This window comes from Phocoena sinus, chromosome 4, assembly GCF_008692025.1.
Source record: "Phocoena sinus isolate mPhoSin1 chromosome 4, mPhoSin1.pri, whole genome shotgun sequence".
Classification (NCBI taxonomy): domain Eukaryota; kingdom Metazoa; phylum Chordata; class Mammalia; order Artiodactyla; family Phocoenidae; genus Phocoena; species Phocoena sinus.
In genome coordinates, this window is record NC_045766.1 from 143739804 (window position 1) to 143767735 (window position 27932).

General features: G+C 60.4%; 1 protein-coding gene across 3 annotated transcripts; it reads left to right on the forward strand.

Annotated features, from left to right (window-relative positions):
• The first annotated feature begins 1065 nt into the window (after positions 1-1065).
• Positions 1066-27302, forward strand: PDXK (pyridoxal kinase). Of its 3 annotated transcripts, none has more exons than XM_032629578.1 (11): positions 1066-1340; positions 15565-15619; positions 18704-18808; positions 19357-19440; positions 19858-19904; positions 20533-20618; positions 21787-21832; positions 24604-24715; positions 25636-25772; positions 26718-26784; positions 27034-27302. In XM_032629578.1, exons 1-11 carry the CDS (start codon positions 1254-1256, stop codon positions 27144-27146), a joined length of 939 nt encoding a protein of 312 aa, XP_032485469.1. In that variant the 5' UTR covers positions 1066-1253; the 3' UTR covers positions 27147-27302. The 3 variants fall into 3 exon arrangements, with proteins under 3 accessions (XP_032485469.1, XP_032485470.1, XP_032485468.1); XM_032629579.1 differs by lacking the exon at positions 1066-1340 and adding an exon at positions 11992-12048 and having other exon boundaries at positions 27034-27243; XM_032629577.1 differs by lacking the exon at positions 1066-1340 and adding an exon at positions 12666-12920 and having other exon boundaries at positions 27034-27243.
• The last annotated feature ends 630 nt before the right edge of the window (positions 27303-27932 follow it).

Sequence of the window (27932 nt, forward strand, 5' to 3'; positions counted from 1 at the left end):
TTTGCCTGTAAAACTTCTCCTTGAAAACCAGGGGGGAGTTCTGAGTTTGAGCACCAGCCACTGTTCTCCTTGTCGGGCTCTGCAGTAAACCTTTCTCTGCGCCAAACTCCAACTTTGCCGTTTGTTTGGCCTCACTGTGCATAGGGCACAGGAACTTGCCTTCAGTAACGGGCTGGGCTCCCACCACGTGGGTTTGCCCTTGCCTGCAGGCTCTGAAAGGACATTGCACAGGGCTGGTGCAGCGCACACTGGCCAGGTGGCCAGGCCCGGAACACCCTGAGGTAGCAGGCCAGGCACGTGTCAGGGGTTGGGGAACTGGGCTCCTGGGGGTCCCCAAGGGTCTCATGGCACCGTGGAGGTGTCCGCCCCCCAGGCCTCTGCGGGGTCGTTTGGGTCCCCGCTAGCTGGGTAACTCCGCGTGGATCAGGTCTGCGTGCCCTAGGCGGGGGCGCACCCGTGGACAAGGTGGGCCTGGATCCTTGGTCCTGCGGGGCGGTCGCGGGGCTCGTGCGTCCTAGCGCTGGTCTGCGCGGTGGCCGCAGGGGCCATGGACCGCGCGGGGGTTCCAGGACCCGCAGGCCCTGGAGTGGGGACCCGGCACTGCGCGCCAAGGGGCCCTAGGGAGGGCTCTCCCGGTAACTCCCAGCCCGGCCGCCCCTCTGCTGGCACCCCTGCCCGTGCCCACTCTCTGGGAGCCGCACCAGTGCGTTTCCTCCGTGGGAGTCCTTGTCTGACCGCCTCGTACTTCAGCGGCGCCGGGAAGTGTGGGTTAGAGGCGTGGCGCAGGGCCAGGGGGCGGACCTCAGTGGAGTGAATGAATGGCCCGAGGAACCGAAGGATGAAGGCCGGACGGCGCTGCAGTGCCCTACGGGGTAAAACTGAAAGTGCACGCCGGGTTTTGGAGGGTGGCCGCCCACGTGCCAGGGGCGCTGAGTGACGTGGCTGGGTCGCCCGCGCCGGGGGTGCGGTCTGCATTTTCCCTGTCCCCCGGCAGGGGCGGGGGGGGCGGGCCCCGCACGGATGCCCCACCTCGGCCCCGCCCCCTTCCCGCCCCGGCGCAGCGCCGGACCCGCGGGTTCCCAGGCGCGCTGAGGTCAGAGGGAGGCGGCCTGTAGCCCAAGCGGAGCGCCTGCGCCGAGCGGGACGGTAGCGGAGCAGAGCCGGAGCGTGGTCCGAGCCGAGCGGAGCGCAACGCCAGCGCGCGGCGGAGACGCTGACCTCGCCCGGCCCCGCGCCGCCGCGGCAGGCCCGGCATGGAGGAGGAGTGCCGGGTGCTCTCCATTCAGAGCCACGTCGTCCGCGGCTACGTGGGCAACCGGGCGGCCACGTTCCCGCTGCAGGTACGCTTACGTAACCCGGCGGTGTCCCCGCGCCCGGCCGTGCGGGCCCGCGAAGGGGTGGCCGCAGCCGGGCCGCGTGACCTTGGCCGGGCAGCCCCAAGGGTCTGGAGCGCGGGGTGCCCAACGCGGGCTGGGGAGGCAGGCGCTTTGCGGGGGCGGGGCTTGGGGCAGGCACTTGGACCCTTGCGGGTGGGATAGGGCAGGGATGCGGGCCTTTGGTTAGATTGAAGCCCCCGGCGCGAGCGGTGCTCACCCACCGGCCCGACCCTGGGGACGAGAAAATGCGGCGTCGCGGCCGGAGACCCTGCGAAGGAGGGCGCTGGGTAGGCAGGTGTAGGCACTGCTCACCTGGTGGGCTCCCCATGCCGTCCCCGCCCCCTGTGGGTCAGGATGCTGGCCGAGAGGAGGAGGAGGAACCCCGCAGTGAGGCCCCGGGCGGCAAGGGTGGGCTCCATCCTGCGAGTGGCCGTGCCGGGGACGTGGTCCCGGGCAGGGGACGGGGCAGAGAAGGCCTACCTGCCGGTGTTGGCTCTGGAAAAGAAGAGCCCAGCGGCCAGTTCGGGCCCGTGCAGGGTCTGGCTTTAGAAGCCGCTTGTTACATGTGTCGGCCTTTCCTTACTGGGGTGCCCGCGGGCTTCCTCCTGCCTCCCCTTCCTGTCCTCGGTCAGGGGCTCACCGTCTCTCTGGCTCGTCAGCCGGCACCTGCTGCTTCCTGTCGCAGCCCTGAGGGTACGGTTGGGCGTCCCTTGGAGCGGCAGGGAGAGGCCTGGGTGCAGTGGGGTGTCATGCTGGGGTGTCAGCATTGGGGTCCCTGGCACTCCCTTGCCCTGTGGGCTCAGGAGGACGCTGGGCGTCCGGGCAAGGTGGTGGCTCTCTTGGACCACTCACCTTTGGTCCATTGTCCCTGGGCCCCATCCCAGAGTAAGGAGCCGGTGTCGGGCCCCTGCTGTGTGTGCCAGGTCCCTGTTCTGGGCCCTCAAGGATGTGAAGGGCCACCCATTCACAATGGCCTGTGGGCTGTCGGCTGGCTGGGGGGACCCTGGGGAGGGTTGGAACCACCTCAGTAGAGATTGAGGGCCGACCCGAGGCAAGCAGGAGGAAGCAGTGGAATGAAGACTGAAGGTGGAAAGGTGCAGGGGTTCAAGTCCAAGGGACCTGCCCAGCTGCCACTGATCTGTGAGCACCTGTGGAGATCATGTGAGGTCCTTGGCCCTCCCGTTCTGACCAGTGGGGCTGCAGACCGCGGGGGCAATCAAGGTGCGCGCTTGCACCTGTCCGGAGGCCCCATCTCTTCTTGGTCACTGATTGCTTGGGCAGGGCCAGTGCGGTGGGACGATGCTGGGGGGAAAGCGCAGGGCCCCTGAAGCAGGGGCAGACGGGAAGGTGGAACCAGGCAGTTCCCCGGCAGATACCGGTGGCAACCGCCCCCCACTGGGAGGGAGCCTGGGGAGCCGCCCTTCCCAGAGGTGTGCAGAGGTGCGCAGGCCTCTGCTGGCTTCCCTGAGCCTCTGCCTCTCCCTCCTCTCCACCCGCCTGCGGCCACTCCCTTCTTTCTCTTTCCCTGGGGGAAACTCTTTCTCTGCTCTCCTTGTTCCTGAATTTCCCAGCACTTAGCCTCAACTTCCACACCAAAATGCCCTTTTCCAGTTACTTGACGGGGTGCTCCCCCGGACCACCCACTTGGGGAAGCGTCTCTTAAGGACTGAACCTCGGTTCTTACCTGGGGTCTCCCCAGTGCCCAGCCTCCAGCATCTTTACCTGTGGGCTTGAGGGACATAGGTCGGAGGTTGTCATCTCCCTCCTGTCATCCCTGGGGTGGGGGTGACACCTCTGCCTCTGATTTAATCCATCCCTGCACTTCCTTCTGTCTACTTAAAGAAAAACACACAACATGAGGCTTGTGAGTTTAAGGTTGTTTTCCCCCGCGGACTTACTGAGGATCTAGCCCGGGAGATGCCGCTCTGAAGAGGTTGGGGAGAAGCCAGTTTATATGTGATGTCTCTTTAGCTGGGAAATACGTGCAGTCAAGCATACATCTTGGTAGAAGGTTACTGCTAATCAGGAAGAACAGATATCTTAAGTTAATGATTTTAGTGCTTTTCTAAGTATAGGAAGATGCGGGAATTTGGCGTCATTGAAATTCTTTCTGAGATACGCATCTAAGTCTCTTAGGGCCTGTTTACCCAAAGCACAGAGTGCCTCCCAGGTTTTTTTTTTTTTTTGCGGTACGCGGGCCTCTCACTGCTGTGGCCTCTCCCGTTGCGGAGCACAGGCTCCGGACGCGCAGGCTCAGCGGCCATGGCTCACGGGCCCAGCCGCTCCGCGGCATGCGTGACCCTCCCGGACCAGGGCACGAACCCGTGTCCCCTGCATCGGCAGGCGGACTCTCAACCACTGCGCCACCAGGGAAGCCCTCCCAGGTTTTTTTTTTATTTTGAATTCTTCAGGTGGGCGACTGAAGTGGGTTAGACTTAGGCTTGTATCAGTTGAACCGGAAGTGAGCCCGGCTTTGTTCACACTCCCCTGGAGGCTTATGAGGCCCAGGAAGAGGGGCAGTTTTTAGCCCGTGACCTTGAAGAAGCTCCCTTCCGCCTTGAGTCCTGGTGCTTAGTTGCCTCATCTGTAGAACGGACACGACGCCCGCCTCACGTCATTTTGGGGCCAGGGAACATGGGGAGGGTGAACGTCTCTGGCAGATGCCTGGGAGGTGCTGGCTGCTGGATGAGGTGGCCCCAGTGCCCGAGGGTGCTTTTCGTACCCCTCACTGTGCAGAAAGACCAGACAGGAAGGTGGTAGGGCTGGTGGCAGCAAGCCTGCCTGGGGCATCTCGGGGAGGCCAGGACCCCCTCAGGACTGGATGTGGGCTAGGGTTCCTTACGCATGTCCTTTGCCCTCATTACCTCCTCCTCCTAATTACAGAAATAAAACGTAGCCTTGGAGGATGGAAAGAGCTGAGGAGAGGGAGAAAGTCGGAGAGGGTGGCCCTCAAAACATGTTCCGGTGGACTTCCAGCCTCTAGATTTGTGAGACAGTAAACTTTACTTTGCGGCTTGAGCGCTAACACGGTCCCAGTGTGAGGTCCAGCTTGGGGCACACAGTTCAGCCCATAACAAGCACAATTTCCAGAGATTCCTTAGCTTGCTAACCACTTCGTGCCCCCTTACCTGGAGTCCAGATTTCTCATGGGTCTCCCTCTTGCTTGGGCCCAGGCTGCGGAGCCCTTGTAAGTACTGCAGGACACTCCGTGGGGTCCCACGTAGGCATTTTCCTCCCCTCCCCATGTGTGAGCTGGATCAGGGAGAGGCAGGGAGATGGGTGGCGCTGGCCCGCAGACCCGGCTTGCACCCAGCAGCCTTAGCCCAGGATGGGCTGGGGGTCAGTGGAGCCTGGAAGTGGCCTCTCCCTGCACAATTCCAGCCAGCCGTCCCTTAACTCCCAGAGCTGTGTGACCGGGGAATATATCCTGAATACAGCTGGAGACTCCAAAGGCGTGGTTATCCGCAGAGCTGAGTATGGGACGAGAACTTGGAAATGGCAGGAGAAGGAGGGGTCTGGCTGGGCCCCGCAGACGTGGGGAGATGGGAAGATGCACTTAGGGGGGCTGGAGAGGCTGCCTGGGGGGCTACCCTCTGCCCCTGGTGTTGGAGATCTGACTCGGGGACCGTCAGTGCCTCCTGAGACTTTCTAAGCCTCGTATGCACAGCGAGAACAGTCCTCTTGGCAATTAGATGGTGCCAGGCTCCCAGGACACTGCCCGGGTGTAGATGGTGAAAATCCAGCAGGTACACGAAGTAAGGCTTATGTATGCGTTTCCGGGGCAGCCTCAACAAAGTGCCACAAACTGGGGGCTTAAAACCACAGATTTCTTCTCCCGCAGCTCTAGGGGCCAGAAGCCTGAAATCAAGATGTTGGCGGGCCTGCATCCCCTCCAGAGGCTGGAGCGGAGGGTCCTTCCTGCCTCCTCCAGCTTCTGGGGGCTCCGGGCACTCCTTGGCTCGTGGCAGCATCACTCCAATCCCTGCCTCCTGTCACATGTCCCCCTCCTGTGTGTCTCTTATAAGGACCTCTGTCATTGGGTGTATCTGGGTCCACCCAGATAATCCAGGATGGTCTTATCTCGAGATGTTTAACTTAATTATGTCTTAAAGGACCGTATTTCCAATTTGGTATGTGCGTGAGTCCCCAGCCAACATGTATTTTAAGGGCCACAGTTCAATCCACTGTAGGTTAGAAGGAGCCTGTTCGGAGAACTTTAGAAGTGGCACAAATTGGAGGTTTAATTAAAGGCCCAGAAGTTGACACAACATCTAAAAACTGTCCTTTTTGGGAAGGATGGCACCGGCGGCATCAGGCTGCCTCTTCAGCTGTGGCTCCTGTGTCTCCCTCCCAGCCCTGTGGCCAGGTGCTTTTCCTGCCAGCAGCCGCTCTGCTGGGCGGACAAGCCCGTCTGAAGGTGTGCAGCCGGCTAGGTAGCTGGCTTCGGGCCGGCTCTGTGGTGCACCCCTCCTTCTGAGGCTGTGTCTGGAGTTTGGCACTGCTGCTTTAGGCACGTGTGACCTCTGTGGTAGGGGTCACCAGAGGCTCACGGTGCCTCCTTGAAGGGCCATGCTGGGGGCAGGGACATTAAATTACGGAATTCTGTGGCCTTGAGATTCTGACTTGGGACCTTAGCTCAGAACCCATTTAAACACCACGTCGCCAGGATGGGAAGGCAAGACCACAGGCGGCCCCGGAAGATGGTTTAGGGGGACATCTCAGTTTGGGGCCTGCAGAAATCCACTTCATCCTCTGAGTTTCCTGGCCCCTCGGTACAGAAGCGGAACTGAGACGTCTAAGAGGGCTGGGTGGAGACTCTGTTTCTTTGTACAGGGACCCCAAAGCCAGGCCTGATGGCCAGAGGGCTGGCTCAGACACCCCGCAGGAAGAGGCAGGCTGGTGGCAGTGGGTGTGCTGAGAGGCCCCTGGCCTGGAACCCTGGATACAGGCCCCTCCCTTGCCTAGTGACATGGCCACAGGAGCTGAGCAGAGGTGGCCGGTCCTGGGGTGTTAGAAGCACATGTGCACGTGTGGATGACTCACCCAGCGTCTCCTAGAGGCTCGTGACTGGGTCCCAAGGAGACGCTTCAGACCATAAGGAGTTTATTTCAAGCCTCTCGCATTGAAGAACCCTCTGAACCACAAGGTGGTCTTCTCCGGAGGTGTCTTGATTTGTGGTCAAAATATCTGGTCCTTTGGAAAGTCTTTACATTTTTTCCTTGGAATTCCTGGGATAAAAATGACCTTTGCAGCAGAACTGCATTTGGAAGACACTGGAAGAATGTCACCTGCCCTTTAAAAGACACAGTTTTTGCCTTCGCATTTTTCACGGTGACGCTTGCCTTGGCAAACAGTGCAAGGGAGCCGACGCCCCAAAGCGCACCTCCCTCTGGCCCCACTCCGGCCACCCAGCACTTCCCGGGGCGGGACGCACTGGGGCTGGAACCCTGTTCTGTGCTCTGCAGGCCACATGGATCTGCTTGCTCCCCTCTGGCCTGTGGAAGCCCCCATCTCATCCACAGTGTGTCCCAATCCTGGAACTTGGGTGTTGCTTCATTATTTCTCCAGCCTTTATTTTCCCAAGAAGGTCCCAGATTGCTTAATATCTTGATTTTCTGACTCGTAGTTTGGGACTGAGATTTCTGTAATTCTTCTCTGCCTCTCATGCAGAAAAGCACGAACTTGATTGTCTGTGGTGTGTGTGGGTGTAGCATGTACGTGTGCGTGCTCAGGTGTGGGTGTTTACGTGTGTGGACACCTGTGCAGTCGTGTTGTGTGGCATTGCTGTACGCTTGGTGGCACCCTGTGTTGTGCTGCAGTGACCGCCCCTCACAGGGACCTCTCTGGAAGCGTCTGCCAGCAGGTGGCTTCCGGGACTGCACACAGCAGGGACTGTTGGCTGTGGGGCTCAGGGGCTTGGATGTCCCCTGGTGCTCAGCCACTCGGAGCTTTTGAAATAAGATCACAGAGTGATCCGGAAGAGTGATGCCGAGGAGTAGAACAAATGGAGTTTCTCAAGAAGAAGGGAAGGAGGTGTCCGGCCACGGGCCTTGGGCTAGAATCGGACGGTCAGCCGCGGAGGGGCAGCTTCTCCCTCCCCTGCTGACCCAGAGCTGCTTTCCTGTCCCCCGTCTGATGCCAGTGCCACTGGGAACTTGGGGCGAAACCACTTCTTTTATTTAGGGCTTTGTAGTGCAGCCCAGCTGAACATGACCGGCTGGTGTGCAGGGCCTGGGAGCCGGGGCGGGTGCGCTGTGCTGGGAGCGGGGCTGGGGCTGGGGTGATGGGGTCCGGGGCTGTGATGCTGAGGTGACAGTGCCCGTGGGGCACAGGTGGCCTTGGGACTTAAGGCTGCTTCGGGGGACACAGGGCTGTTTCCAGTAGGAGTTCCCATTGGAGACGAGAGGTTGGGGCTTGAGCTGAGTGGTAGGGCTGACCAGGGATGGGTGGAGTGAGGGACGCCAGGCACCCAGCCCTGAGGCTAATCAGGCCGATCACAGGCATGGGGCTTTCTTGTGTCCCCTCTTTCCTAAAGCTGATTTCCTAGGAAAGTGACTAAAGGTCTTGCAAAACAAGCCACAGTGAGGGTTTCTGAAGATGGTGAAGTGACCCCTCTCGCTGCCCAGCACTGACCCTGGAGGAACCAGGGTGGTCTGAGCTTCCCCGCTCCTGCCGTCTGCGTGCTCTGCTGAGTTAACGACCGGGTCTCACTGTGTCCGCCTGGCTGTCAGCAGTGAGTTGATGACGCAGCAGCCGGGCGGGCAGCCGGGAGCACATAACCCCCCCACCCCAGGCCGCGGGATCAGAGCATGGCTCCCAGCCCCCCAGCACGTGTAGCTGCCCTCGGGGAGGGATGCTCTGCCCGCAGAGGTGGGCAGGGGTCTGCGTGGGGCGAGAGGCGGGGGCCTCGGTGGACGGCGTCTTTGGCGTCCCTGCTCTTTGTGGCCGGACGCCTCTGGCGCATCTCGCCGCCCTCCCCCGCTGTCCCCAGGTGCGCCTGCGCATCAGTCGTTGGGGTCTCCCCTGCCCCGGGAGAGGGGTGGGAAGCTGGAACGTGGGGTTGCGGAGCAGCGCCTGACGCCGGGACCTCGCCCAAGTGCCTCGGTTTTGCCTGTGCATCTCGGTGGGCCTCCCGGCTCTGAGACCGCGTCCCCGGTGTTAGCTGTGCTCACGTGGTCACGTGCGGACCTGCACGAGCCCAGTGGGCAGCAGGCTGGCTGGGTGTGGTGCTTTTCGGCTGAGGCTCTAGTTCTTTCTGCTCTCGGAGCCTGAGGCCTGGCTTTGGCCCCCGGCCTGCATCCCGAGGCCCACGGGCCACAGATGGCGGGGAGTTCAAACTCCTAAAATCCCCGCAAGTCCAGGTGCTCCAGCAGAGGCAGAGAAGGCAAGGTTTCCAGCAGGGGCTTGGGGCCAAGAGACCTTTTTCTACACTGAGGAGAGGAGCTCACAGAGGCCAGAGGCGACAGAGCTTTTGGGGCTTCAGAAAGCGGCGTGGAATTCACAGGCAGTGGGACGTGCAGCCTGCGGTCTAGGCTTCATCCCATGGCAGCCCCAGAAGGTTGGGGGTCAGTGAGGTGCATCTGGGGCCCCGGGGCCAGGGGAATATGGCGGCACAGAGGCTCCCACGATGGGAGTGAGGACTTGAAACAGGCCCTCTTGGGCCATCTCCACAGAGAATTCCAGGAGCATCTGCCCCTGGCTGGCGCGGGGCTGGGGACGGTGGAGGAGGGGGATACACCGGAGGGGGGAAGGGGGGAGGGGAGAGGCCAGAGGGGGTGTTTCTCCTTATCTCCTGAGGCCTCACTTCCCCTCCCCTCTTTCTCTTTTTTCTTAAAATGAGCCTTGTTGCTGGTAAATGGTGAAAATAGCAGGGGTGGGGCAGGGCCAGTTTCCCCGGCGTGAGTAATTCCACCGGCCCGGCCGACCACCAGCTGCCAAGCTGCGTGGGAAGACAGGCTTGTTGGTTCCCGAGCCTAGGATGCGGCCACAGCAGTGAGTGAGCCTTGCCGTGAAATGCAGTAACTAGTGGAGGAGTGTGTGCTGGGGTCGTCACAGACCTGCTGATGTAAATGTAACTGACATCAGCGTGGGCATTATGGCTGCACAGCTGCCTCGCTCCTCGAGGGGCCTCCGAGTTCAGGGCCGGCAGCGCACGATGTCTTCTCCTTCAGAGCACGCTGACTGCCTCGTCCACCCCAGCCAGAGAACTCTGCTTTGCTTTTTGATAATTGAAGCGTAGTTGATTTACGAAGTTGTGATAACTGAAGCATAGTTGATCTACGATAGTGTGTTAGTTTCAGGTGTACAGCACAGGGACTCGGTTATACATATATATTTCAGATTATTTTCCATTATAGTCTATTATAAGATATAGGATATAATTACCTGTGTTATGCAGTAAATCCTTGTGGTTTCTCTGTTTTATATGTAGTGACGTGCTCCCATATTCCTAATTTATCCCTTCCCTGCCTTCCTTTCCCCTTCTCTAACCACACACGTGTTTCCTGTGTCCGTGAGTCTATTTCTGGTTTCGTATTATTTTTTAGTATCCACATATATGTGATATTGTCTAATATTTGTCTTTCTCTGTCTGATTTCACTTAGTATGATAATCTCTGGAGCCATCCCCATTGCTGCAAATGGCCACATTCATTCTTTTTTATGTCTGAGTAATATTCCAGTGTGTGTGTGTGTGTGTGTGTGTGTGTGTGTGTGTGCACACGCATAAATAAGCTCTAAGAGAACAAAAAACTTAACTTTGTTCAACTCTATTTCCCAAGACCTAGGAAAGTGCCCAGCACTGGGTAGGCTCCTAATAAATCTGAGTTAAGTAGAAGAATGAATGAATGTATATACACACGCCACATCTTCTTAAACCAGTCGTCTCTTGATGGACACTTAGGTTGCTTCTGTTGACGAAAAATTAATCCGTCAATCTAAGAAAGAAATGGAAAATTTTATTCAAGCCAAATTTGAGGATTATAACCCAGGAAGAGCATCTCAGGAAGCTCTGAGAACTGTTAGGCCTGTTAGAAGTCAAGACACAGTTACATAAATTTTTGGAGACAGCTGGGCATCAAATGTCATGTTATTGACAGTTTACATAATCCATGTGACCCCTTACAAGATCAAGAAGGAATGTTATCTTTAAGGAATTGTCTTGTAGATGCTGGGAGAATGTTACTCTTTATGGCTGAGCAGGTATTTCTGCCGACGGGGAGGTTTGTAGATGCAGATATATGATACAAAGTTGGGGGAGAGAGGAGGCCAAAGGGCAGAGAACATTTTTTTATGTTTAAATTTTTCTTGTCTTGCCATAAAATAGGAATTTTATTTCATACTTCCATATCTTGGCTATTGTAAATAGTGCTGCTGTAAACATTGGGGTGCATGTATCTTTTCGGATTAGAGTTTTCGTCTATTCTGGCTTTATACCCAGGACTGGAATTGCTGGATCATATGGCAACTCTAGTTTTAGTTCTTTAAGGACCCTTCATACTGTTCTCCATAGTTACTGCACCAATATACATTCCCACCAACAGTGTAGGAGGGTTCCCTTTTCTCCACACCCTCTCCAGCATTTGTTATTTGTAGACTTTTTTTTTTTTTTTTTTTTCCGTGCCGTACGAGGGCCTCTCACTGCTGCGGCCTCTCCCGTTGCGGAGCACAGGCTCTGGACACGCAGGCTCAGCGGCCATGGCTCACGGGCCCAGCCGCTCCGCGGCATGTGGGATCTTCCCGGACCGGGGCACGAACCCGTGTCCCCTGCATCGGCAGGCAGACTCTCAACCACTGCGCCACCAGGGAAGCCCATTTGTAGACTTTTTGATGATGGCCATTCTGACCCATGTGAGGTGGTACCTCATTGTACTTTTGATTTGCGTTTCTCTAATAATTTGTGATGTTGAGCATCTTTTCATGTGCTTGTTGGCCATTTGTACGTTTTCTTTGGAGAAATGGCTATTTAGGTCTCCTGCTCATTTTTTGTTTGGTTTGTTTGGTTGTTTTTTTTTTCTATTGAGCTGTGTGTGCTGTTTGTGTATTTTGGAAGTTAAGCCCTTGTTGGTCACATCGTTTGCAAATGTTTTTTCCCATTCTGTAGCTTGTCTTCTTGGTTTGTTGATGCTTTCCGTTGCTGTGCAAAAGCATTTAAGTTTGATTATGGCCCGTTCGTTTATTTTTGCTTTTATTTTTTTTTGTCTCGGGAGAAGAGAACTCTGCTCCTAGGGGGTGCGTGTGAGTAGGCTGGACTCTCCTGGGGCTTCCACCCACACTCGATGGGGTTGTGCAAGGGTGAGCCAGGGGTAAGCTAAGAGGAAACGGAACGGGGAGTCTTCACAGTTGGTTGATTTCCTTTGCTGTTGTCACCGCTCTTGCTTAATAACTGTTTGCTCCTGCATTCTTTGGTTCCCTTAAGATCGTTAATCGCTGAGAGCTGTTCAGGGGCAAGCACTGTAACCAGGCTTAGGTCACACATGGCTTAGACCACAAGTGGCTTCTCTTGTGTCAAGAAAGCCATGCCTGGTCCTCTTCCTCCGGGGACCCCCCCCGACCCTGTCTGTCTACGGTTGGGACTTAAAGCTGAGGGGTGAGGGATGTGTAGGGCTGTGTAGTGCGGGTGCTGGGAGCAATGGAAAGACCACAGCTGCTTCTGGGGGCCCCCCTTCTGCAGGTGAAGAGCGGTGCTGGGGTAGAGTGACCAGCAGGGGCAGGACCCTCCCCATCTCCCAGTCTCTTCCCCTCAGTGCTCAGTCGGGAGCCCCTGCCTGAGCAGGGATGTGATGTCCGGGGTCGCAGTCCCAGATCCCAGAGCTGAGTACGAAAGGTGTGGGGGGGGTGTTGAGCTGAAGACTAGGTTTTAACAGCAGGCACCTCTTTCTTCTGGGGTCCAGGGGCTCCCATGTTGGAGCCTGGCCCTGTGCCCTGTCTTCCTGCTGCGTCCCCCGGCCCTGCCCTCACACTAGCCTCTGATGCCAATTCATAAACTGCTGGTAGGTGAAATGGATGCCAGCCCAGGGGCTTAGCGCTATCGTTTAGAAGCAGAGAACAGTGGCTTCCAATGTGGCGGCTCTAAAGGATTAATTATCTGTGCATGCAGAAGCAGTGGAGCAGGCTATTTTGAAAGGATTTCCAGGATGTGTGTCATCGTTGCTTCAGATCTTGTTTCTTTGAAGTCGATTAGAATTTAGGGACCTGGAATACCGCGAGCTCTGTCTAGGAGGCCGTGAAATCTGGCAAGTAAAGTTGCAAAGTGCCAATTTTAAGTTTCTAGTTTAAGAAGACTTGATTTTTGCTTTATTACTTTAAGTCCTCATAATCATGGCTTGAAATTTTTAGAAAGACGTTGAAATACACGTCATAAGCGTGTAGCTCCATATGTGTTCACAAAGGGAGCGCGCCTGGGTAACCACCGCCCCCGTGGAGAGCTGGGGTGTGGTCCTCGTCTGCACCCAGGCCCCCCCCAACACCCCGAGTCACTACCCTCACCGCCCGGAGAGACCCTATCCTGGTGGCCAGGGAGCTTTGCCTGTTTGTGATATTGAGGTGAGACCTGAAGGTTGGTTGGTGTTGTTCAGGTGAAGAGGGAGGGAGGGTTTGGGAAGTTACTGGTGCACAGGAAGGCACGCACAGCCAGGGCACAGTGGCCGACGATGGGGCCCCTGGGGCAGGCACGGCCCGGGGTTTCCATGCTCTCTCCCCGACCTCCGTCTCTCCGAGAGGTTCTGCGGGTGGGGGCCCCGCTCTCACCTGCGTCCCCCCTCCGCAGGTGCTGAGATTCTCAGTTACCTGGGCTGTGCAGTGTCTGTTTCCAGAGTTGGTGGAATTGCTCACCTGCTGCGTCTCCTCCCTTTCTCTGTCCTTGAGGATCAGTTATAAAAGGGTCACTCGTTCTCATTTTTGTGGTTTCCAGGAGAGAGAGGGCCCGAAGGTCACGGTCCATGTCTCGCTGGGAGTCCCCGGTGGGCGGCATCTCCTCCTGCACCAGTGAGCTTAGCAGCTGAGCTCAGGGGCCGGCCCCACTTCCCACCCCGCAGGGCACTGTCTCCTGATTCCCCCGGTGGCTGCCGGCTTCCCCAGCTTGTGTGGCTCCTTTGGTGGGGTCTCTGGTGGCTCGTGTGGAAGTGAACTTCCCAGCTGAGACCCGGCTGGGGGTGGGGAGAGGACGGAGGGGACTGGGCACCGGGGCCAGGGTGTAGAGCGGGGCGCGCGTGAGACCGATGTGTGTGTCAAATGAGCGAATACTCATCAGGCCCTGCTCTGTGCCTCGTCCCAAAGAACAGGGTCGCAGCTTCCCTGGGGGGTAGGGCAGGAGCGCCGTAGAGGGGGGAGGGGCGCGTCCAGGAGAGGAGGAGGGACCCTTCCGGGCAGGTGCCAGGGTGGCTCAGCGCCAGCCCCTGGGGCACCGTGTGCGAGGCGGGGAGGGGCCGGCGGGGGTGGGAAATGGTGGGTCTCGTGGGAGGTTCCGAGAGGCCGCGCTGGTGGCCTGGGGTGGGGGGTAGGGGCGGGAGCAGACGCACCAGGAGGCAGAGGTGCCGGCCCACCGCCTGGTGGATGACGTGGCCTTCAGCTCAGCCCCCTCCCTAGAACCCGTGGGTGGGAAGACCCTCCCCCAGCGGTGGCGCCCACGAAGGCTCAGCTCCCGGCAGGCAGCGAATCCGGTGTCGGTCGGGGGTGGTGGCTCCAGAGGCGGGCTGGCCCTGAGCTTGTTTGGACTGAGTGTGGGAAGGCGGCCGTGGTCAGAGTCCACGCATGAGCCCCTTGCCTCCCCAGGGGTGGGGGGACACGAAAGAAGGCCTGAGTTGGTCACCTGTGCTCTGCCTCTCGGGGGTGGCCACCTGGTGCCGCAGGACACGGCCGGGCCCTGGGTGCCGCTCACGCTGGGTGGACTCCTGGGTGTCCGGCCTCGCCCGGGTGGGTGGTGCCTCCCGGCTGTACCCTGAGCACAGGGCCCTGCACGGGGGTCTTGGTGCCGTGCTGGCCGCGTTCCTTGGGCAGCTGGGGTGGCTGGCCGTGTGGAGCGATGCAGTGGGTGCTCTGAGAGGCCGGGAGGGGACCACACTGCGGGGCCCTTGTCCCGGGTCTGCGCACGGCGATGGCGGTGAGGCCAGCCTGGAAGAGGCCGGTGGGGCCTGGCGGGGATCCTGGGCCCTGATGCCCACCACCTCTGAGGGCCGAGGGGGCCCACCGGGAATGTGACTTCTCCCACCGAGGGATCTGCCGTGTCCTGTACCTCAGTTCACCCGAAGGAACCAAGACCGAGTCAATGCAGAAAACTAGGAAAGTAGAGATACGCACGAGGAAAAACCGCTGTGGGACTTTGCGTCACGAGTGCACGCTGTCAGACGTGTGGAGACGTCCGGCCGTTTTAGGCACAACCTCTTGTCCCCGTCATTAAGCAGGGGGGCTTCCACTTCATAAACCTGACTTTAGCTCCGCGCTGGCTTTACCTTTTCTCCAGTCACCTGCTCTGACTGCTGGAAGTGAACTTTCTAGACCTTGTGTTCGGGCTCTCTCGGCACCAGAGCGCCACCCCTCCCCTCCCTTAACCGCCCTGCCCCCCGGCGCCTCTGGAGAGGCTGGTGGCCCAGGTGAGGGGGCCGAGCCCCGGCGGCCAGGTGACCTGAGCCGGGACCGCGTGAGGCTGGCCTTGTGGGGTGGGGTCCCTCTCTCGTCTGGGAGCGGGTCTGTGGCTGCGATCGCTTAGGAACTTTGGCTCCGGGCTGGGTACCTTCTTTCTCCCCGGCTGGCACGTGACGATGCAGGGGCTACAAGCCAGGCTCCCAGGGAGGGATTGGGAGCCCTTGGCCTTGCCCCCGCGTTGGGCTGGGGGCCGGAACACAGACGACCTCACTGCCCTGTGTCCTGACAGATGGATGCCTTGCTGGTCTCTGTGAGCACTTCCATTTGGTGGCATTTCCGGAAGTGATGTGCTGAGTTCCAGCGGGCAGGCAGTGGCCTCTGAGCCCTGGCCCTTCAGGGGTGCCTGCTCCCCGACATGTTTCCCGTCACCTCCACGCACGTCACCGGAAGTGCGGGTGCTGAGGCTGACCTGGGGAGACCTCCCCCGCTTCCTGTCCTCCACGTCTGGGACCCTCCAGCCAGCCCCAGGCTGGGTCAGGCACCTGCCGTGGGTCCCTGGAAGCCCACCAGCTCTCTTACACCCGCTCCTTCTCTGTCCGTCTTGCAGGTTTTGGGGTTTGAGGTCGACGCAGTGAACTCTGTCCAGTTTTCAAACCACACAGGTAAGGCGTCAGCCTCAGCGGTCCTCGCAGAGCTGAGTGTGGGCGTAGGACGCGGTCGCTCACCTTCCAGACGGGAAATGGAGCCGGGGGTGTGGTCCTGGACGAGGCTGCGCAGCACGTGCACACGGGGCTCAGGGGGCCTGGGTTTGCCGGCTGCGTGTTTAAATCAGTGTGGCTGCTTTGGAACTGGATGGCCTGGCGGGTGACGTGACCTCTCGGCCCCCCGCTTTCCTCCGTGAACCAAGGACGGTGATCCTCGTACCTGCTCTGGGCCCCCCAACCTGGGTGGCACCGTGGACTGGGTGGGGAGCAGATCCCAACTTTCTCGTGAAAGCCAGAGCTTCGGGGAGCTCGTGTGTGCATCTCTTCATGCACGGGGACCCCAAGGATTTCTGTGCACAGAAAGCTGTGCGATCGCTGCCGCCTCCCGTTCGTGAGGGTCACAGCCCTTGGAAAGCCCCCAAGGTGTCAGGCGAGGGCCCCGGGCTCCCCATCCCCATGGCCTCAGAGACGCCCTGACCTGGGATCCCTGAGCTGGTGCTGGCAGGGGAACAAAGCCTCTCAGTTCTTGGAAACATTCCCACATCGCTTCTTTGAAATTACTCTGAACCCTGACGGAATCTCAGAGCACAGAAGGTCCCAGAAACTGCTGGCCGAGTGCCGACCAGATACGCGGAAGGGTGCTTCCCCTTGGCCCGATTCTTCCGGGTGGGGTTCTTGGAAGGGAGGGGGTGTCACAAGTCACCAGTTGAGGAGGAACAGCACACTGGGTTCAGATGAAAAGGCTACAGTTCCCACTAAGAGTCCTTTCCTGCCTTTGCTTTCAGAGTGCTGGGCACAGTGACATTTGGACACGTCCCCAAAAGTTGTCAACCCAGTGAACCCCTTCAGAGCTTACGGGTTTTACTTTTTTTTTTTTTAAGTGAAAGAGCCAAGTTGGCTTAGACATTAGATGATGATGCCCGCCCCACCCCGCCGCCCCCCACCGTCCCCACCCCCCCGCCGCCCCGCTCCAGGGCAGCGCTGGGCTCTGAAGCAGCAGCCGGTGTTCTGTGGTTGTTCCTTTAGCAAGAGTTTCCTGTTACCCAAGAGCCGAGCCCTTGGACGAGCGGCTGGAAGAAACTGGACAGGGCTGGGGGTTGGCGGGTGGGGCAGGGCCAGCCTTCCAGGCACGTAGGGTTTGGGGCGTGACCTGCTGCCAGGCCTGATGGTGACCCCCTGGGGGCGCAGGACCAGGTGCCTGCAGCAGACGTGCAGGGAGGAGCTGGGTCCCTCGGGGTCACCGGCTCGGCCTCTGCGGAGTTTGTTTTTTCATCTGTAAACTGTAAATTGGGTGGGTTGGACAGAGGACCGGAGTGCCCCTGTGTTTCAGAAGGGTCTCCTGAGTTTGGAGAGGAGAGGCTGGGTTGGTGGGGGGGCAGTAAAAGGAGTGGGCCCGAACCTTCTCATCATGTTAGGAAGCTGGCTCGCCGGGCGGGGGGCGACCCATGCTTGAGACCTGGCGGGGGCTGACTGCACATCACGGGCTGCACTGTGTCCCTTTAATTCACGTGTCAGAGTCCTAACTCCCAGGACCTCAGATGTGATAAGGTCTTTAAAGAGGCAGTTAAAAGGTACATGGGGTCATTGGGGTGCCCCTGCTCCAACCTGATTGGTGCCCACGGAGGAGATTAGGACACAGACACATGCCCAGAGGGGCAACCACGTGGGGACGCAGGAGAAGCCCGCCGTGGGGCTCTCAGAGCAACCAGCCCTGCAACACCGTGATCCCGGACTCTGGCCTCCAGAACTGTGGGAGCCCCTGTGGTTCTTGGTCACAGCAGCCCTAGGACAAGAGAAGTACATGTGCTACGGAGTCAAACCGCACGGTGTTGGGAATTCGGGAATTGAGATCCTAAACCACGCAGCGCAGCCAAAAAAAAAAGAAAAGAAGAAACCACCGTGTCTGGAATGATGTTCGGAAAACCAAGGGGCAGGAAGGGCTGTTGCTCCTCCCGCCTGGGCCGGTGGGATTTTGTGGCAGCAACACCTGCGGGGACACAGCCAGAGGCTGCGAGCTCTTAGCAGACACCTGAGCCTTGGGGGACAGCCCTGCAAGAGATGGGTCACCTCGCCTTGGTGGACCCTCCTTGCCTCTGGCCCTCCCGACTGGTTAATGGGCGTCCACCAGAGGCCACGCCGTCCTGGAGAACTGCTGACAGGTGTTGTCGGGTGTTGGCCCCTCCGCGGCAGGAGAGCCCTCGCCCCACGGGCACAGAGGGCGCCGCAGCCCCTTCTCCAGGCCCACAGCCCAGCCGGTGCGGGACCTGCAGGACAACACCCGAGACGGCAGGGAGGGTCTGGGGCTGTGGCCGGGATCTGCTTCCCGTGGTCTGTACTCGACTTTGCTGTCATAGAAATCAGCCCTCCCCGAGGCTTTTACTCATGTGCTTAGGAACCCATCCGTTTGAGTGGTCCCTCTTGGCGTAAGGGCTGCCAGGATGGACTTGCCGTGGGCAGACTGCGGGGTGTCCCTGGTGGGGTGCGCCCGCCCCGAGGGACCTCGAGAGGGCCTCCTGCCTGCCCTGTGGGCGCTTCACCCGGGTGTCTGTCGGGTCAGGAACCCGGGCCACAGCCTCTTTCTGGTTCACATTCGGCTCTTGGTCAGGATTTGAACCGAGACTTGGATCAGTTGCAGCTTATCTTGGATGGAGGTGGGGGTGCAAGGAGCCCCTACCTGCCAGGGTGCGCAGGTAACAGTCTTCAAGCAACTCAGCCTGGATGGGGGACGTGCACAGGAGAGGCTGGCAAAGCCAGGGACCGTGACACGATGGGGACGCTCCCGGGTGCCCCGCCAAGGACAGGGAGAAGTTTCGCAGCCCTGCGTCCTGTCTGTTGGTGCAGTGCAGGCTGCACGGGCGTCCTCAGGCGGCCTGCAGAGCTGGGCCGTCGCTGCACCGGGTGGGAGGGTGGACCCCGGACTCAGTAATAACAACCCCAGGACGTGTCGGAGCCAGATGCGCTTTCGGGGGGGACCCGCCGAGGGCCGTGTCGCCCGCGTGCCCCACGCGTCAGGGCCTGCGTGTTCTGCTCTCCCCCCACCAGGCTACTCACACTGGAAGGGCCAAGTGCTGAACTCAGATGAGCTCCACGAGCTGTACGACGGGCTGAAGCTGAACGACGTGAACAAGTATGACTACGTGCTCACGGGTGAGGCCCAGGGGACGGGGTGCCGGGAGCGGGGGCGCCCCTGCCTCCCTTGAGGAGGGATGGTCCTGCCATCAGGAACTCAGTGGGGCCCTAGTGACCGCATGACCTTGGGGGTCCTGGCTGTGCCACGTCTGCATACTGGGGTTTCCACGCTCATGGCGGGGGACAGGTGGGGTGTTGGGAAGGGGTCTGAGACAAAACCACCCAGATAAGCAACACGCTGACACCTGGTGTGTTGGTCTCATTTACAAGCCCACATGGTTGCATTTGTTTATATACGTGGTTATATAAACACATATATGCTGATTCTGGAAAACGGAAAAGAGGAAGGAGAACGATCCTCGTACACCCGCGGCTTCTTCCTTTCCTGTAAAAGTTAACGTTTCTTTTGGGAAATGCCCGGTGTCCCCTGGTGCCTACGGTTGTGGGGGGCACCTGTCTTGGCCCCGGCTGCAGGGTCTGGGCACTGCCTGCCCTTCTCTGGGCAGATGGGCTTGATGGCGCCATTGCCGTGGTTGGGTGACGAGAGTTCTCTGTCCCTCCCGAAGGTTACACGCGAGACAAGTCCTTCCTGGCCATGGTGGTGGACATCGTGCGGGAGCTGAAGCAGCAGAACCCCAGGCTCGTGTACGGTAGGTGCTGGGAGCCCCAGGAGCGGGCGGCTCAGCCTCCTTCCTTCTGGGCTCCCCGTCTTCACGTTCTGCCCCTCCCAGCACACGGGCTCTGTCTGGGGACGAGAGCCTCACAGGCGACCTCACGGTGAACCTGGCGTCTGTCTGGGGCGGGTGAGAGAAACCGGTGGCCACACAGGGCTGTGATCAGTGTCAGGGTGGGGTGTGTGACCACCCGGTCCCTGGGTGGGGTGAGGGACTCCCCAGGTGGGGCCCGGACAGCAAAATGCAAAATGCCAGGTAAGGAGGTAAATGAGGACGGGAGGCCGTGCTTTTCCCATTTTAGTTGCGCGTGTGAAGCTTAACAACAAGTCAGATGTGGGGCGCGCCTCTCAGCGCCGCCGCTTTAGCTGACAAGATGCCCTTTGTCTCCCGCAGTGTGCGACCCTGTGATGGGAGACAAGTGGAACGGAGAAGGCTCCATGGTTAGTGCTTCCCCGCGTTGGGGTGCGCGCCGTGGGGCTGTTGGCGGCACTCTGAAAGCGTCTGCCTGGGCGAGACACTGCTCTCGGGCCAGAGACACGTCCTTGTCCCTTGTCGGGGAGGAGGGGCCGGGGCTGGCAGAAGAGGTTTCCACGAAGGGCCCCAGAGGAGGTATTTCAGGGCCGTGCATCCCTGTTGTGGCTCGAGCAGCCGCAGATGATTTGCAGAAGAACAAACATGCCTGTTTTCTAATCGAATTTCAGGTGTGGACACTGAGCTTTGAATTTCCTCTAATTGCCACGTGTCACAGAATATACTGTTTTTCTTTGGACTTCCCCCCAACCATTTAAAAACATAAAAGGCACCCTCAGCCCACCAGCCGCACACCAACAGACTGTGGGCCTGGGTTCCCGGCGCTGACGCGGGTTGAGCGGGCGGTGTCGTCACACGGATACGGTGGAAAGTCACTAGTGGGGACCTGACCCGGATCGTCAGGGTGGATCGTCAGGGCTGGCTGCCCCAGCCCTGCCTCGGGACCCCTTGGAGCCTTGGGGTCCCCACAGCACGAGCCGCCCTGGCCTCCCTCCCTCACCCCTCACACGTCAGCCTGTTCCTGTCTTTTTCCCGCAGTACGTCCCTGAGGACCTCCTTCCAGTTTACAGAGAGAAGGTCGTGCCGGTTGCAGACATCATCACCCCCAACCAGTTTGAGGCTGAGTAAGTCATTTGAGTCGGCTGGAGCCGTCAGACCCACCCCCCATCCCCGTGGGGAGAGTGACAGGGACCCTGCTGGAGAGTCCCAGTCTGCGGGGCAGGGAGCTGCCAGCCCACCTGAGCGCCAGGGCGGGCACTGGTCGTCAGCAGCAGTGGGCAGTCGTTTCCCCCCGACTCCCTGTGGTCATGCTGGTCCCCGAGCAGCGAGAGCCTCTGGGGACAGAAGTGGGCAGAGGCGCTGTGGCAAAGCCGGGGGTGCACGTGGCTGACACGGGCGATGGGACGGGGAGCCCACGCCAGCTGACGCGGGCCACCGCCCCGGAGCTCTGAAACCCACATCCCAAATCTCTGCACGAGGTTTAAAGGACCATGCCGGCCCCGCTGCCCAGCGCCATGTTTCCAGGGGCCTTTCTTGGATGCCCGGCCCCCCCGATGGACAGGAGAGCTGGGCACTCAGGGGGTCGAGGAGTGGCTCCTGGGGCCTTGGGGCGTGAGCACTGCAGTGGGTGTGTCCCCATCGCGTTCGGCTCTGTTAGGCCAGCAGCGATATCCCCTCTGGCCCCGAGGCCGCCCTATAAAGTAGGGATGGGAGCCTGGGGTTCCCTCACCTGGGCCTGTCAGTGCTGGGGGATGGCGGCTCACCCCGAGGTCCCTGATGGTTGGCATCTCAGGAACGTAGTGCACTGAGATTTGCAGCTGTTTGCGAGGACGCTGGCTGCCCTCAGTGGCACCGTGTGCTGTGACCGTGCACGGCCGTCCTTCCCTGTTGTTATGTGTAAACGTTAACCACGGTCTGGAACTTCAACCCGCTCCCATGATGTGTGAGTCCCTTTTTACTTTTTAAATTTATTTTTATTTATTTTATTATTTATTTGGTTACGCCGGGTGTTGGTTGCGGCACCCATGTGGGATCTGGTTCCCTGATCAGGGATCGAACCCGGGCCCCCTGCGTTGGGAGTGCGGAGTCTTACCCACTGTGCCACCAGGGAAGTCCCGTGAGTCCCCTTTCAAACTGACTCTTGACTGGTCCCCAAACACGGTGGCCGCCTGGTCCGCGACGGCGGGCAGGTGCCAGCCAGTTCCCTGTGGGGCAGGAGGGGTCACCAGTGCACCGTAGGTAGCCCTGGGGCTCTTCCAGGCGATGGCTCAGCTGTGCTTGTCTGCCTCCCAGGTTGCTGAGCGGGAGAAAGATCCACAGCGAGGAAGAAGCCTTAGCGGTAAGGAGGCCTTCCTGTACCTGGCGTGGGACAGGCAGCCCGGCTCACGGTGGGAAGGGACAGCCGCACGGCCTCCGGCAGAGGAGACGGGCACCTGTGTGGCCAGCGTTGGCTTCCCATCAGCCAGCCACCCGAGGCCCTGGGAACCTTTGCAAGTTCCGTTTCGGCCCCTTGGTTGGTCACCTGCAGCCTAGTGCCTGCTGGGTCTGGGTTCGCCCGCTGCCCGTCCCAGCTGTCTCTGGATGAGCGTCCGGGGCCGTCGCAAAGCGCCGCAGACGGGGTGGCTGAGCGGCAGGGCTTTGCTCTCATAGTTTCGGAGGCCAGGAGCCCAGGCTGGCCGGCTGGCCCGTGCTGTCAGCAGCCTGTAGGGAGAGTCCTTTCCTGCCCCAGCCTCTGGAGGCGGCTGGCAGTCCTCGGTGTTCCCGGGCTTGTGGGCACATCACCCCGGGCTCTGTGTGTGTATGCGGGGTGTGTCTGCACGCACGTGTGAGAGCACATGTGGGGTGTGTGCGTGTACGTGCATGTGTGTGAATGGGAGGATTCCTTGCACGTAGTGGACCCCTATCTTTGGGGGCTGGCTGGGCATTTCTGGAGTCCACAAGGCAGGATTCCGAAAGGGAAGGGCGGGCTGGGCCTCTCAGGCAGGAGCTGACACCGCAGCCCTGGGCGAGATTTCTTCAAAGCTCTTTTCAACCTTCCCTCGGTACTTGCCGAGGGTCCATAGGTCTATTGCTGGGATTTATCCTCAGGTGGGGTCTGCCACCCCTGCGCTGCATGCCCAGAGCGCCAGGGGCTGCCAGGGCCTCACACCTTCCGCGTCTGGGCCTCTTCAGAGGCCGAGCTCACTTCACGGTCCAGGAAACGCACACTTGGAGGAGCCAGGTCCCTGGGTCAGAGCTGGCGGCGGCCAGTCGTGGTCACCCCTGGGCCCGTGGGGCTGTGTGTCTGTTTCCCCGATAGGCGGAGGGCTCACTGGGGCAGGAGAGCAGGCTGGGAGGACCCCCCTTCCCTGCTCTGAGGGCCTTGCTCTGAGCTGGCACAGCGGTTGGGGGGTCTCAGAGCCAGGTGACCCTGGGGCAGGAAAGAAGCAGGGCCGTGGGCACAGTGACCCCATCTCTAACGCACCTGGCCAGCTTGGGAACCAGAGGAAACTCACGGTACCCAGTGCAGGGTGGGTGCTGGGCTGGTGTCACACCTCGTGTGTGCGTGTGGTGGAGGGGGTGTGTGTGCTTGCACTTGGGGCATGTGGCGTGTGGGAGTACACATACGTGCATCTGTGTGCTGGGGGAATATGCGTGCATGCAGTGTGTGCGCGTGTGTGTGCACACGTGTGTGTGCGTGTGGCCGGGGACAGCCTGTGCTCGCAGGGCGTGTGTGTGCACACGTGTGTGCGTGTGGCCGGGGACAGCCTGTGCTCGCAGGGCGTGTGTGTGCACACGTGTGTGCGTGTGGCCGGGGACAGCCTGTGCTCGCAGGGCGTGTGTGTGCACACGTGTGTGCGTGTGGCCGGGGACAGCCTGTGCTCGCAGGGCGTGTGTGTGCACACGTGTGTGTGCGTGTGGCCGGGGACAGCCTGTGCTCGCAGGGCGTGTGTGTGCACACGTGTGTGCGTGTGGCCGGGGACAGCCTGTGCTCGCAGGGCGTGTGTGTGCACACGTGTGTGCGTGTGGCCGGGGACAGCCTGTGCTCGCAGGGCGTGTGTGTGCACACGTGTGTGCGTGTGGCCGGGGACAGCCTGTGCTCGCAGGGCGTGTGTGTGCACACGTGTGTGTGCGTGTGGCCGGGGACAGCCTGTGCTCGCAGGGCGTGTGTGTGCACACGTGTGTGCGTGTGGCCGGGGACAGCCTGTGCTCGCAGGGCGTGTGTGTGCACACGTGTGTGCGTGTGGCCGGGGACAGCCTGTGCTCGCAGGGCGTGTGTGTGCACACGTGTGTGCGTGTGGCCGGGGACAGCCTGTGCTCGCAGGGCGTGTGTGTGCACACGTGTGTGCGTGTGGCCGGGGACAGCCTGTGCTCGCAGGGCGTGTGTGTGCACACGTGTGTGCGTGTGGCCGGGGACAGCCTGTGCTCGCAGGGCGTGTTCACAGGCACTTCTCTGAGGCTTTTGCACAAGGAAAACGGGACCACCTACAGCTGTTTAAAAAAAAGCCACCCAAAGTGACGTCTGTTCCTCATTACCCGGTGACCCTCTGGCCGGTTACCTCCCCAGCCCGCAGGCCCCGGGCCAGTGAGGGGAGGGTTAGTGGTGGCATAGCCTCCTGCCTGATACGAGGCCTCCCACCTCCCACCCCTCCTGAGCCCCAGTTCACTCCAGTGAGCATTTTGCCCCGGCGTGCTGCTGGGGAGGGGGCGGTAGACGTTTGTTGAATGGATAAAGGAGTGCATAGTTTCCCAGGATGGACAGCGTGGAAGCGCTCATCGCTTGATGGTTGCCGGGCACGGCTCTTGCCACCCCGGAGCCCAGGCAAGAGAAGATGGTGGCCTGGCTGGTTGGTTCCTTCCTCCAGGGTTCGGGCACAGACGGGGTGCAGGTTGGGACCGATAGACATGCACCCTTGGACTTGAGGCTGGAGGGAACTGGGACGGCTGGGACCTGGCAGAGCTGTCACTGCTGGGCAGGGGCGGGGCCCACGGCGTGGCCCCTGTTAGCTGTCTCTGTCCCATCCAGGCAGATTGTAAGAAGCTGAGGGGCCGTGGGAGACGGGGTGAGGGCCGCCAGGGCCCCGACTCGGGTGGCCACGGAGCGGCTGATGCACTCCCCGTGTCCGGCAGGTGATGGATGTGCTGCACTCGATGGGCCCCGACACAGTGGTCATCACCAGCTCGGACCTGCTGTCCGCGAGGGGCAGCAGCTACTTGATCGCGCTGGGCAGCCAGAGGACTCGTAAGTCCCCGCCCGGCACTGGGCTCCCTCCCGCCTTCCTGCCGCGTCCCTCGAGGCTTCCGAGGTTTGGGTTCAGTGGAAAGAAAATCGAGCCTGACTCGGCAGGTGGCCAATCTCCCCAACTCCCGACAGCTCCAAGAAAGATCAGACTGAAAACAGAGCCAGGAGAGGTTTCCGTGAATCGGGGTGCGGGGAGCGTGGGGTGCTGACTGCCCCCCCCCCCACGGTTACCACGCAGGTGTCTGTGACCGTGCTGGCGGCACACAGATGACATCCCCTCTTACGGGCTTGGGGGTCACGTGGACCAGCCCAGCTGGAGCCCGGCTCCCGGGGAACCAGGTGTCCCCAGGCCTGCCTCCCCCCATGCCCCCCACCTCAGAGCTGATGCCGAGATCGCTGGGAGGACCGTTCGCGCTCTGCTGTGTCAGTCGCTCACTTACGCTGATGCCGCAGTGTAAAATGGCACAGGAGGCTGGGGTCCCACCAGCTGCCCCGAGCCGTGCCCGGTGTAGCTGTCACCACCCCCTCTGTGTCTGTGCAAAAGGGCACTTACACACCCAGATACACTCACAGATGCCCAGTGTGCATCCACACACACGCCCACGCACGCACCCCGACCTCAGTGAGTGAGCACGGTCCCTCCAGCTCTACCCCCACCCCCATGGCTCACACATCATCGCATGTTCCGGCCCCTCGTCTTCAGGCTGCATGGTGTCCCCCAGGCCGCCCTGACCCTGTGGCCCTCCGGGGCTCCAGTCTCTCACTTTCTCACTTGGGACGGGCAGCCACTGGGAGGCATGGGGGATCCCTGCAGGCTGGGCCCCCTGACGCTGTGCAGGGGAGGGCAAGCCAGTTCCCGGGCCGCGAGGCCTCTGCCGGCTGAGGGTCTGGGGGCCCAGCTGCCGGACGCTTCCCCCCAGGGACCCCCGACGGCTCCGTGGTGACACAGCGCATCCGCATGGAGATGCGCAAGGTGGACGCAGTCTTCGTGGGCACCGGGGACCTCTTTGCCGCCATGCTGTTGGCGTGGACGCACAGGCACCCGAACAACCTCAAGGTCAGTGGGGCGCAGACGGGAGGATGTGTCAAGAGCTGGAGTCCGCCGGGCCCGGGCCTGGAGGGTCCTGAGCCAGAGGAAAAGGGAGGGCTTCACTGAGGATGCCAGGGGAGCGGTAGCCTCAGCAGCTCGGGGTCTAGACGCGTCACGCAGGAGGGAAACCCAGTGACAGCTCGTCCTAAGATACAGCCGCTGCAGTCAGACTTGCTGGAGCACCCCTCTCTTCCTGGGGATTGTCCCCCATGCCCCCGCTTTGTGTGTGAATGTCCACGGTGCCCTCGCGTGCTCAGGCGCACCCATGCCCTTTGACCTCCTTCTGGGCAGCCGTCCTTCCCCCGGGGGGCAGGCTCACAGCCTCCCCAGCAGTCAGTTCCATGTTGTGAAATGCATGGCTGGGATGGGGCCCTTCCCCTCACCTACGGGCTCAGGGGCGAGCGCTGAAATGCTGTGGTTTCCCCACCCCCCTTCCCTCGAGGGCGGAGGGTGAGCACGGACCTGCTTCACGGCCAGCTGGTGCCCAGAGGAGGCCTCGCTGGTCGCCCTCAGCCAACCCCAGGTTCAGTTCTGCCCTGGGTCCCAGCGTTGGGGAGGGAGTCCACTTGCCTCCCCAGCACCTGAGAAGCCCTGAGTTTTTAACTTTGAGAGGCCAGCAAGCAATGACTTTGGCCAGCTCTGGGGCAGGAGCTCTTTCCCGTGTAGATCCTTTATAACTGATTCCTTCCAGAAATGCTTATTAAGCACCTACTACATGCCAGGCAGTATTGACAGAGCTGCCTGTGGTCCGTCTAGTACACAGGCCTCTCTGCTCAGCTCTCCTGGGATCTTTGCAGCGACTGCTCCGTGACGGGGGGAGCGTGTGATTGTGGATCCCCAGTGCCTTGTCAGTGGACAGTCCCATCCAGGCGGCCTGGGGGCGGGGGGCTCAGTGTACTCTCCTCCCTGCAGGTGGCCTGTGAGAAGACCGTGTCGGCCATGCACCATGTCCTGCAGCGGACCATCAAGTGTGCACGAGGTACCGCCTCACGGGCTGGCAGGGGTGCAGTGCTGCATTGTGAACAGGGCTGTGGCTCCCGCCATCTCCCTGGCGCTGGCCTTTAGGGCTGGGGCAGGGGGCAGCGTTGTGGAGCTCCCTGCTGAGACGGGAACTCAGGGGTGATCCAGAGCATCGGGGGCTCTCACAAGGGCGAGGGAAGGACGAGACAGATCCGGGGTAACTTCCGCTGGCTCTGTTCCCATCATTAATGCTCTGCCTGTTCTGCAGCCAGGGCTGGGGAAGGACTGAAGCCCAGCCCGGCCCAGCTGGAGCTGAGGATGGTCCAGAGCAAGAAGGACATCGAGAACCCGGAGATCGTCGTCCAAGCCACGGTGCTGTGAGGGCCGCGCGAACCCGCCTCCTTAACGCCCAGCGTTAGGTGTCTCTGTTTCCGTCCTTGTGAAAAATGTAATGTCTGCCTTAGAGCTGTGACCGAAACTTGATGTTTTTTTCTTCGTTCATGAGTGTCCAGCATCCACTGATCTTCGTTGTGAAAATGTGCTGGTCGTGGTTTTTTAAAATAACAGAGCGATCACAGAAATTTATAATTCGGGACCCCAGCTCCCCTCCCACAAGGCTCCTGGAAAGCCAGCTCCGTGTTCACGTCTCGAGGGCGTCCTCCCCAGGCTGGCTTGGGGTACATGGTGTACCCCCATCCTTCGTGCAAGACCCAGGGAGGCCCCTGTGTCTGCATCTCTGAGAGCGAGTCGGGGCTTAGTGTCCATGTCCAGAAAAATGATGCCAAATGTCTTTATTCTGGGTCCGACCGCACCTTCTGTGTTCCTGCTTCAGGACTTTTTGCCTCTTACTTTGCTGCAGGGTAGGCCCCTGGGGGTTTCAGATTCTCCCCTTCTGTTCACGGTGTGGACGGGCTCCCGCAGCTCACATGCACAGACGCTGCACAGTCACTTTGGCGGGGACCTTCCCAGGACCCCGAAAACCTGCCCGTCTCGCGCGTGTCGGGGGACTGCCTTGTAACTCGGAGCGTCTCTAGGGACCGCCTGGGCGACAGGACAGAAGCTGGTACGCGGCCGAGCGCGCCTGTGGGGAGATCCCTGTGTCGGGCTCCTTTTGGAGAAGTCACCCAGTTTAGGGCAGAACGGGTCAGGTGCTGTGTGTCTGCCACC